Source organism: Rousettus aegyptiacus, unplaced genomic scaffold, assembly GCF_014176215.1.
Source record: "Rousettus aegyptiacus isolate mRouAeg1 unplaced genomic scaffold, mRouAeg1.p scaffold_m13_p_9, whole genome shotgun sequence".
Taxonomy (NCBI): Eukaryota; Metazoa; Chordata; class Mammalia; order Chiroptera; family Pteropodidae; genus Rousettus; species Rousettus aegyptiacus.
Genome location: NW_023416312.1, coordinates 42,367,133 through 42,378,893, shown reverse-complemented (window position 1 = coordinate 42,378,893; position 11,761 = coordinate 42,367,133). Strand labels below are relative to the sequence as shown.

General features: G+C 35.0%; 1 protein-coding gene across 1 annotated transcript in view; it reads right to left on the bottom strand.

Annotated features, from left to right (window-relative positions):
• Positions 1 to 5,639: 5,639 nt before the first annotated feature.
• Positions 5,640 to 11,761, bottom strand: part of SH3BGRL (SH3 domain binding glutamate rich protein like) — a 64,793-nt gene continuing 58,671 nt past the window's right edge. Inside the window, exons 3-4 of the mRNA XM_016164903.2 lie at positions 9,048 to 9,128; positions 5,640 to 6,990 (exon numbers count right to left, since the gene is read on the bottom strand). Coding sequence (XP_016020389.1) covers positions 6,958 to 6,990; positions 9,048 to 9,128 — 114 coding nt within the window. The 3' untranslated portion in view covers positions 5,640 to 6,957. The remainder of the gene's footprint in view (positions 6,991 to 9,047; positions 9,129 to 11,761) is intronic.

The window sequence follows — 11,761 nt, the reverse complement described above, 5'->3', positions numbered from 1 at the left end:
TGGCAACCATAAAAATGTTTTCTATATCTATGAGTTTGTTTCTGTTTTATTTTATTCTTTAGATTCCACAGGTAAGTAAAATATGTCATTTGTTTCTGTCTGAGTTACTCCACTCAGCACAATACCCTTTATGTCCATCCACATTCTTGCAATTGGCAAAATTTCATTCCTTTTATGGCTAAGTAATATTCCATCGTATACACGTACCATCTCAACTTTATCCTTTCATCCACTGAAAAACACCCATATTGCCTCCATGTCTTGGCTACTGTAGATAATCTTGCAATGAACATATGAATTCATATGTCCCTTCAAAGTAGTGTTTTAGGTTTGTTTGGATAAATCCCTGGAAGTGGAATTACTGGGTTCTTCTTTGTTTTATTATAGTCTTTGTTTTAAAGATTATTTTGTCTGGTATAAATATTGCTATCATCTTAGCTTTTTTTTTTTAATTTTCATTTTCATGAAATACCTTTTCCCATTCCTTTACTTTCAGTCTGTGTGTGTCTTCCAATCTGAAGTGAGTCTGTTGTAGGCAGTATATGTAAGGATCTAAGGATCTTATTTTCCTGTCTATTCAACCACCCTATCTTTTGATTAGAGCGTTTAATTCATTGAGTAACTGTTGCTAGATATGTAGTTATTGCCATTTTATTATTCATCTTTTAAAAATCTTTTCTTCTTATTCTCCTTTAAAAAGGCCCTCAAACATTTCTTGTAATACTAGTTTGGTGTTGATGAAATCCATTAGCTTTTTCTTATCTAGGAAGCTCTTTATCCTTTGATTCTAAATGACAGCTTTGTTGGTTAATCTTAGTTGTAGGCCCTTGCTTTTTATTATTTGAATATTTCATGCCAATCCCTTATGGCCTGCAAAGTTTCTGTTGACAAATCAGCTGGAAGTATTATGGGGCTTCCTTGTAGGTAACTAACTGCTTTTCTTGCTGCTTTTAAGATTCTCTCTTTGTATTTAACCTTTGGCATTTAATTATAATATGTCTTGATGTTGGCCTCGTTGGGTTCATCTTGTGACCCTCTGCACTTCCTAGGCTTGTATGTATATTTCCTTTTCCAGATTAGGGAGTCTTCTGCCATTTCTTCAAATAGGTTTTCAATTCTTTGCTCTCTCTCATCTCCTGATAATCCTATGGTGCAAATACTGGTATGCTTAATGTTGTCCTAGAGGCCCCTTAAACTACCCTCATTTTTTTATTCTTTTTTCTTGTTTCTGTTCTGAATGGGTGTTTTCTGTGACTTTATCTTTTAAATCACATATTCAATCCTCTGTTTCACCCAACCTCCTGTTTACTCCTCTTAATATAGATTTCACTTATTGTATGCCTCACTTCTGACTGGTCCTTTTTTTCTGTTGTCTATCTCTGTGTGAGTTTTGAGTCCATCTACCCTTCCTCTAAGTTCTTTGAACATCCTTATAACCAGTGTTTTGAACTCTGCATCTAGTAGATTGTCTCCATTGTGTTTAGTTCTTTTTTCTGGAACTTTATTTTGTTCTTTCATGTGGGACATGTTTGTCTCCCTATTTTGGCTGTCTCCTTGTGTCTGTTCCTATGTATTATTTAGAGCTCTTAATTCTCCCAGTCTTAGTAGAGTGGCCTTATTTAGTAGGTGTCCTATGGGTCCCAGTGGCAGTTTTCCATGGTCACCTGAGCATAATGCTCAAGGCATGTCCCTTGTGTGGGTTGTGTGCCCTCCTGTTGCAATTGAGCTTTAGTTGCTGTTTGCATATCAGTGGGAAGGACTGACCCTCAGGCTGATTGGTTGTGAGTGGCTGACATTATAAACAGGATTTACTTTAGCAGGACTCTGGTTCCTGTCCAGTTCGCCCTTTGGGTGTGCTGTCCTTGGATGCAGCTCCGGGTAGTGCTCAGCTTGGTTAGAAGCCAGTCACTGGGTGTGCCAGCCCCAGAACCTTTTGGGAGGGGACCCATTTCAGGACAAGTTCAGCCTCAGCCTGTGCTCTGCCTAAGGCAACCTGGCAAGAGTCATCAAGCAATCCCCAGACAGCCGCCATTGGCACTGTGTTTGAAAGTGCTTTGTGAGTCCAAGCCTTGAATCGAGACAGGCTTCCACTATGCTGAGCTTGGAGCTATTCAGCAAGAGCTATGGAGCACTAAAGGCCAGATGTGCTTGCTTGGGTTTTGTAAGCCTTTGAGAGATTTGAGGAAAGTCCACAGCATGGGCCACTCTACAGGTCTTTTGTGTGGAAAATCCCCTGGAGGTAGCTTGGGTCTACCTGAAATTTGGGTGAGGCAGGGTCTCAGGGAATCTCCAGGGTAGGGTGACCAGTGTTAGCCAGGTTGATGAAGACTCAGATATGGTGGCCGCCTACATCTCCACACTGGGTGGGGTGAGCACTCGCCAAAGAAAGAATGAATTGTGCTAGCACTTCAGTCTGAGAGAAAGCTGTCCCTACAGCCCTCACCCTGAAGCCAGACAGTTCAGTTCCTCCTCGTATGTAAGTGGTCCCCTTTCAATGTGCTGCTCCAGCACTGGAGCCAGAGTAAGTGAATCTGTCAGCAAGTAAGTCCATGTGCACACCCCTTAAGGAGAACATCTGCAACTCCAGTCATGCTCTGTCTCACTGAACCACAATCTCTGCTGGCTTTCACAGTGAAACTTGTGGGTACTTCTCTTCCAGGCACTGAAGCCCTGGCTGTGGAGCCCAGTGTAGGGCCAAAAACCTTCACTCATCCAGGGGCCTTCTGCAGCTGAGATGGCCCTCTCAATTTTCAAATGCCACACACAGGTATGGGATTGGTCTGTTATGCATCTCTGCCCCTCATATCAGTCTCAAGTTGGCCTCTTTTGTATGTTCCCAGTTGTAGTACTTCTGTTCAGCTAGATCTCAGGTGACTGCCAATGATGGCTGTTCTGTAGTTTAGTTGTAATTTGATATGGCTGTGAGAGAAGGCAAGCACAGCTTTTACCTACTCAACTATCTTGACTAGAAGCCCTTTTTACCTGCCTTGATGTGACTTTTTTCTTATGTTTTTAATTGTAGAAACCTTTTCCTGCTAGTATTGAGGTTTTTCTCACCAACAGTTATTCTATATGAAATTGTATTTTTAGTGTTTCTGTGGGACGAGCTGAGTTCAGGATCTGCTTACTTCACCATCTTGACCCCTCTCATCCTTACTGTTTGATTTTTCACAAGAGCGCCAGGACAATTCAATGGGGAAATAAATGATCTTAGCAAATGGTGCTTGTACAAGTGGCTATTCACATGCAAAAAAAAATGAAGTTGAATCCCTACCCCATGTTATATGCAAAAAGTAATTCAAAATGGATCATAGACTTAAATGTATGAAATATACTATAAAACTGTCAAAAATGAAAACAGGAGTAAATATTTATGACCTTGGATTAAGCCATGTTTTCATAGATATGACAATAAAAGCACAAGTAACAACTGAAAAAATAGACAAATTGGATTTCATCAAAATTATGAAATTTGTACTTCAAAGACACCCTCAAGAAAATAAAAAGACAGTGGAGTGGGAGAACATATTTGCAAATCACATATCTGGTAGTATTTGTATTCCATATAAGAATCACTTATAACTCAACAATAAAAAGACAAATAACCCAAGTAAAATATATATATATATATATATATATATATATATATATATATATATGAGGTATTATAATGAGCCAGCTACTAGAATGACTATAATCAAAAAGACAAATAATAATTCTGATGGCCAGAAAATGAAGAAATTGGAACCCTCATATACTGCTAGTAGAAATGTAAAATAGCACAGCAACATTAGAAAAGTTTGGTAGATCCTCAAATTGTTATGCATACAACTACCATATGACTTACTCTTATACATACACTCCAAAAAACTAAAAAAAAATTGATCAAATGAATATTACATAAATATTCATAGCAGCATCATGAATAATAGCCCAAAATGAAAACAACTCAACTGTCTATCAACTGACTAATTGATAAACAAAATATGGTTCTATCTATACAATGGAATATTATTCGGCAATAAAAAATGAAGTATTGATGCATATCACAAGATGGATGAAGATTAAAAACATGGTACCTCAAAGAAGCTAATCACGAAAGACCACATATTGTATGATTCTATTTATATGAAATATTCAGAAAAAGTAAATCCATAGATAGAAAGTAGATTAGTGGTTGTATAGAGCCGAGGGAGTGGGAGTTAGGGAGTGACTGCAAAATGGATATAGAGTTTATTTGTTGAGTAACCAAATGTTTTAAACTTATATTTTGATGGTTGCATAACTCACAATATGCTAAAAATCACTGAATTGTATACTTTAAATGGGTAAATTTTATGAGACATGAATTATATATCAAAGATGATAAAAAGGAAATCATGCTAAAATAATTATATAAACGGTATGGTTACTATTTAGGTGGAAATTCAAAATTTTGTTTGCTTACTAAAAGAAGGAGAAGACTGATAATATTCAGAGACAAGGTTGAGGAGGTGGGGGCAGAAAATCAGAAGGTTCAAATTAATCAAGCATGAATGTCTCTTACTTGGTTTTATTGGAATTCTTCAAAAGAAAAGAAATGCCTATTTATTTTACAGAGAAAAAAATAAGACCAATGTCAGTCTTTTTATACTTTCAACCTCCACAGCTGGGTAATAAAATCCATGGGACCCTTTCTTTCTCCTTTTGCTGAGTTAATGGAATATATGCAATGAAAACTAACTCCACAAAATTCTCTATATTTAGATTTTCCCGAGCAAGTAATCAACAATCTGTGTTTCAAAATTTTGTTTCCCCATACACTCAGATTCTCAAAGAAGTGCGGACATTTAATAGTACAATAAACAACCAATTTGCATTGTTAGGTAAAAATGAAAACTTCCTGAAGATCACACATTCTTAAGTGCAAATCAGCTCTAAAATGGGGAAAAAATTAGCAGGTCTAATTTACAAATAGAAAGATGTCAAAATATAACAAGTAGCAACAGTGATATTTGCTGGGCAAATTTTGTGAAAATTCTATGTAAACTCACCTTAATATTCAGAATTTCACCTGCTTTTCTTACATCTGTAGTGCTCAGCTGACAAAATGAAAGATTTCAATTTAGGAAGACTCAATCCAACCTTTTTAAAATAAATAAATAAATAAATGTATGTATGTATGTGTGTGTGTACGCACACACACACACACATAAATGAATATATATATGTAAATTGTAAGGTACAGCCTCATAGATATAAACATCTCAAAAAAGTCATCTAATTTTGAAGAATGTCTGTTTTTGACAGTGTTAACTTATTTGATTTTAAAATAAAAATAAAAATGTCCACATAGCATATTGCAAGTAGCATCACCAGCATTTTAAAAAGCTCAGAAAAAAATACTGATCAATTTTTTAAAATATTTTTCAGAATCTATTACAAAGTACCCTATTGTCTTTAGCATTCTCCATAGCACATTTTTGTACACAAAACAAGGGAATAGTTCTTTGACTCCGGCGTGTATTACAAATTCAAGACCCTAAAAAAGAAATTTAGAAATTGCATTCAAATTGTCTTCTTTGTTATTTCTTTAATCCTTCTTCACCCTCTAAAAAATCTAAAATTAGTATTGCACTATTTAGAAACTCCAGGAACACATAAATTATATTTCTAAAAGTACTGTTTATTTTAAAGCATCATATCAAGTTTGAATCCCAGTAAACAAAGCCATATCTTCATTATACATTGATTTTGGCAAAGAGCACAGACTTGAATACCTCAAATGATATGATAACATAATTTAAAGTGAAAAAAATGTTTGTTTTTAGTAATAAAGTAATGTGGAACTAAAGTACAATATGTATATCTTCTGGGTAAGTAATTTAGGCCATAATGTTTCTTGTCTTCTTAGAAGTCTTTAGAATTAACATCTTAAAAATTGAGCCTTTTATCTGATACTTGTACTATTCACTGGAATAGATGTGTAGAAAATATTCTCTCTGCTTAGATTAATGTATTCACATAATATATACCCATGCCGAAATAAAGGCTAAATATCTGAGAGATAGTAGCATTTATAATCACATTTTGCTTTAAAAGGGGGAACCACTAAGATATTTTTAGCAAAGAGCTCCCCCAAAAAGTCTTGGGCAATGAATGCCGACCTATTTTATATTAGTAAATTAAAAGTTTGAACTCTGTGCAAAGGATGCCACTTTAAATGTACTTATCATCCCACTCCCGTAACATACATATGCATATTTCACTGGAGCAAGCAACTTAGAAACAGGACAGCATCATAGCTGTGTAGTTAAGCAAGGAATTTTTCAACTAAATGGATCTATTTATGTGTATGTGTGAGAGTGAGAGAGATCATCTGTTTTGATCACTGAAATATGCAATGAAAAGCTACATTTAGAAGCCTAAAAAACCTGTGATTCAGTACATAGAAGCTTCAACTACAAAAGAATGGGAATGTCGTAATTACCATAGAAAATTATAAAGTCTGACATATCATAAACATTACCTGCAACTACTTTTTAGTCACAATAACATCACATCAAAAAAGTACATGTTTTTGCTCACTAAAATTAATGAGGCAATTTCGGAACAAGACTCTCTTACTCTTTTTAAAATTCAATGTAGAGCTAAATGTACACTTTAGCTGCAATAATAGTACCAACAAAGGGCAAAAGTGTTTGCTTTTTAAAAACACTGAAGTACATAAAATGCCTTTTAGCAGATAACAAAACTATTCCATGACATCTACTTAAAATTTTACATTCATCCTCCATTCTCTTCATCATAATATTCACATTTAATTACGTATTCATTTTGATTGTTTGCATGTAAAAACACCAACTAATTTATTATTTCGACATCAAGCCTATTTCTTTTGAAGCCAAGATAATTTTGCTACTTTATAAAACAATGGAGATTCCTTTTCCAGGATGCTTAAGGCAGAACATTTAAGGTTCATGCTTGCTGCTGTGCCTGAGCTTCTGCTTCCTGAAATGAAAAAACAAACAGAACAGATAGATTTAAATTTCTTAAGCAGACACTCATGTGTATTTGGGTTGGACTGTATTAGCTCAAATTACTAATAGTCAAAAGCATAAAGTGGTCCTTGGAAAAGACTGTCCTGTGGGATAACTGAATTGCTCCTTTGTCTAGTGTATCCACGCTGTATACGATACCTTCTTGGTAATCAGTAGCTGTCTCAGTTATCAGATCAACTGCCATAGAGTTGCAGTGTTTGTGTTCAGGTAACCCTTATTTTACTTAATAATGGCCCCAAAGTGCAAGAGTAGTGATGCTGGCAATTCAGATATGCCAAAGAGAATCTGTAAAGTGCTTCCTTTTAGTGAAAAGGTGAGTACAGTACAATAAAATATTTTTAGAGAGACAGAGAGAGACAACATTCACATAACTTTTACTATAATATATTGTTATAATTGTTTTATTTTTAGTTTTTGTAGTTATTCTCTTACTGTCCCTAATGTATAAATTAACCTTTATCACAGGTACATACGTATAGGAAAAAAACATAGTATATATAAGGTTCAGTACTCTCCACAGTTTCAGGCATCCACTGGGAGTCTTAATGTATCCCTCATGGGTAGGGGGAGAGTACTGTACTATCATGTGCAGCTATATCCCAATGCAGTGTATCCTGTTGTTGCCTCTATGAAAGATGCCTTAGTGTCTCTTAAGTATTTTGGAATCCCTAACAGCTCTAATATCACTTCCTCTGTGAACCCTTCCCCAAAGTGCTTAGTAGTAATGTATGACTATATCCTCTGGACACCTATAGCACTTTATTCTACCAACTGTATAGAATTTACCAGAGTACATCTTAAATTATAATTATTTGCAGACACATGTGTTGTACAATGTTATACATGTCCCTCACTAGGATATAAACAATTTGAAGGTAGAGACTACAATGTATTCTCTGTATTTGTCCCACCATCAATGTTAAATCAGTGCTTGACATTCAATCAACACTTGTTGAATGAACGGATGAATGAATGGCTCTTACTTTTAACTGGAGAGGGAGTTGTCACAGAAAACAGACCATCTTTCCTTTCTTACTTCCTACAATTTGCACTGAAATAAATGACTTAATTTGGGTTTTACTGACTTGTTTTAAAAAATACCTTACCTAACATTTCTTATGAATTAAATTATACAAAGCTTAAAATAAGACATTTTATTCACAGGAAAAGAGTTTGACAAGGAAACAGAATTTCACAGTGACTCAGATAACAATGCTAGTAAATGGTCTCTAATGAAAACATAGACAATAAAAGAGACTCTCGTAATTGGACAAAGAACTGGAGTTCAAAGAAACTATTTAATATAAAATTAATTGCTAATAGAAAAACCTAAACTGATGGAGCAGAGCCATACATTCTGATTAAGCCAGCTTATATGGAGAAGACCTATGGAAAAGGCAAAGTATAGAAAATCGATAGCTTTGAGATACTTCATTATATAGGCAATTTAATTTTTGATTATTTTATTTATATAATCTCTGTGGAACACTTCCACTTGCAAAATTACTTTGTTATTGGCAAAGAAAAAATCCCAAATTTAGCCAGCAATTTAGTGAGCATTTTTGAAACTTAAATGTTCTTAGTTAATTTGAATGGATGATGCTAGCATTTGCCTCGCATAAAGACAATAGATGTTTACTATGCCATGACGTTTACTATGAACTAATAAGACTCTTTCTGTCGATGTAGAACCATGAGTGACAGCTGAAAAAATGGAGTCTTTAAAACTGCTAACCGCTTATTTGTAAATGGGTCAATAAGAATTTGCTGCCTTGGGCAACTTAAAGGGGAAGTCACTCTATCTACCTCCTAATCACATACTTATGTATTTGATTATGCACATCTGTCTACCCTACTAGAGATTAATTACATGCAGAATAGGGACATTTCCTTTCAGCTATATTGTATGACCTCCGGCTTAATCTGAGTACTTAACAAAGGTGGTAATCTTACTGATTAAAAAAACTCAGCAATAATAAAATAGCTTTTAAATCAGAAAAATCATACCTTTGAACCAGGTGGGGCTGTCAAGCCTAAAAAAGCATATACTGAATTATTTTCTCTGGCTTCAAAGAAGGCATCATAGTCCTTGGTGAAAAGAAGGCAAAAAGAATTAGCAATACGCAACAAAAAGAGAGAGAGAGAGAGAGAGAGAGAGAGAGAGAGAGAGAGAGAGAGAGAAGAAATAAAAAAAAAAAAAAAAGAAGAAAAAGAAGAAGAATAAGAAGAAGAAGAAAGAAGAAGAAGAAGAAGAAGAAGAAAGATAAGAAGAAGAAGAAGAAGAAAGAGAGGAGAGAGATAGAGAAAGAGAAAAATGAAGAAAGAAGAAAGAAAGAAAGAAGAAAGAAAGAAGAAAGAAAGAAAGAAAGAGAAAGAACATATTTATTCAAAATGGCCTGACTGGTCTACCTCTTTGGAGGCAGACAGGCCAACTTCCATAACAATAGCATTCTGTAAAGGGTAGTAAAGAGGCAAGGCTTATTAGATCTCATTTAATGCGGTTTAGAAGATGTACTGTTCTGTGGGGCAGAAACTGTAAAATGGTTTATTCCTTGTCACATAGAATTTAAATCTGTCTCTGGGCAAGGAGCTTTCTCCACAGCCCAAAGCAGCCAATTATTTGCCAGTAAGAGGTTTCTTTTTCTATGAAGAGGCTGTTGTTCCAGTTTCCCGTTATTTCTTTTCCACTATTTATTAAGGTAGAGATGTCCTCAGAATCTATGGTAGATCAGATATTAGCTAAATATGACTAAGGCCATAAGAATAATATATCTGTGCTATGTTTGGAGGAAGAAAATGAGATTTTCATGAAATATGACCAGAAGAGCAAACAAGCCACTAAAAAGTTTTAACCTAAGGATCTAAGAAAGTCTCACATGACTGAATTTGTTTGGGCTTTCTTTCCACTGCCATCCTCTAAGCCACTGAGTATACTTCAAAAGTAACGTATAACATTGCCTAAATTTGACTATAACATATAATGAATAGCCAACCTACTTTGAAAACACAGACATTGTCTATATCTAGTCTTAGCTCGTTTGATTTAAAACGGAGATAAGCTTGGTATTTTGTCTGATTTAATTAGAGGTAAAAAGCACTCAAGATTTGCTGGCTTCTCTAGATATTGCCTCACCAACAGATCGCTAATTACAGGATTCTTTTCTAGCATGTAGAATGGAGGATATGGAAGTATCCAGTTTAGAGCTTCTCAAGCCATTGGTGACCCTAAATTTGAGCCCCACTCCAAGAAACATCAGAATTTCTCTCTTATTGAGTAATTCTTTCTTTTTACCAACAATTTACTGTCTTATCCTAGAATAAAAAGTTATGCAAACATGTACATGTATAAACGCTAAGCTGGTATAACTTGCAGATACATATACTGTATCCATGTGGATAAACAGAATAAATTTAATATCTAGGTATTTTTAAAAGATGTTCCTATGATTCTTTAAACATAGAATTCTTTTCTACCACAGAGATATACACAAGGATTGACTCAAAGCATCTTTTTGTGTACCCTAGATGTTGACAAAGGAATAAACCCTAAACAATAGGCATATATGAGCAGCCTCCCATACTCTCTGAGCTCGCTGTTCAATAGTGGAACTAACTGGATCTTGATACCAGTTCCATACTGAGACATATGACCTATAAGCTACTCAAGGTAAACAAACCATACAGATCATATCCACGACTCAGCTACTTGGAAGTAACCTCAAAATGCTAGTTAAAAGAATCCAACAGTCACACAAGAGGTATTTCTTACTATCATCAAAACAACAAAAATAATTCATTAGTTTCTAAATTCATGTGAAAGAAAATACGTCTTCAGCTTTATTAAAATCTTTTCTTAAAATGCTATGTAGGGGAATCTAGTTGTCTCTGTTTCAAGTGTTTTGAGATCAAAGTATGTCATCATTTGCTGGCTTTAGACTTAGCAAACACAAACAGATATTTAACTATGAGAGAAAAGAACATTAGTTTCTCAGTTAAACCAGATTAACTAATTTATTCCACAAATGTATGGAGCACATACTATATTCCAATCACTGTTCTTGGTGCTATGAATACAAAAGAGTAGATGAAACAGTTTGTGACAGTCTGCTTCTACTATAGAAATTCTCTTGAGTAAAAGCAGATACTTTATTTACATCTCTAAGATTCCAATAACATTAATCCAGAATATATTCTACCATATGCTGGTATCATATTATTTATCATTTCATAGAAATGTGTTTTAGTTATATACATAGCACAAGCTCTTTCAGAACAATGATTATCTTTATAAATTTTGTATCTTCTATATCAGAGCCTCACCTATGTAGGTAGGGTAGTTTCTTCAGTCTTATTCCAGTCTGGAAATAAGAACCTAAGCCATACTGCTGTGTTTCTCTATTGGAGGTAGTTTCTTTCCCCAGAGACATCTGACAAAGTCTGGAGATACGCTAGTTTTTCACAGCTGTAAAGGTGATACTGGCATTCAAGGATAGAAATATCCTACAATGCTCAGGGCAGCCCCCCACAACAAAGAATTATCCAATCCAAGATGTTAGTAGTACCAAGGTTAAGAAACCTTGAGATAGTTTAAACAAGGGAATTTAATATGAAGAACTACTTACAAAAGATTAAAGAGCTGAGAGGCAAACAGATGATGGTGAAGCAACCCAGAGATTAGCAACAGCAGAAAACTGCTACCACATCTAGGGACAGAAGGGAAA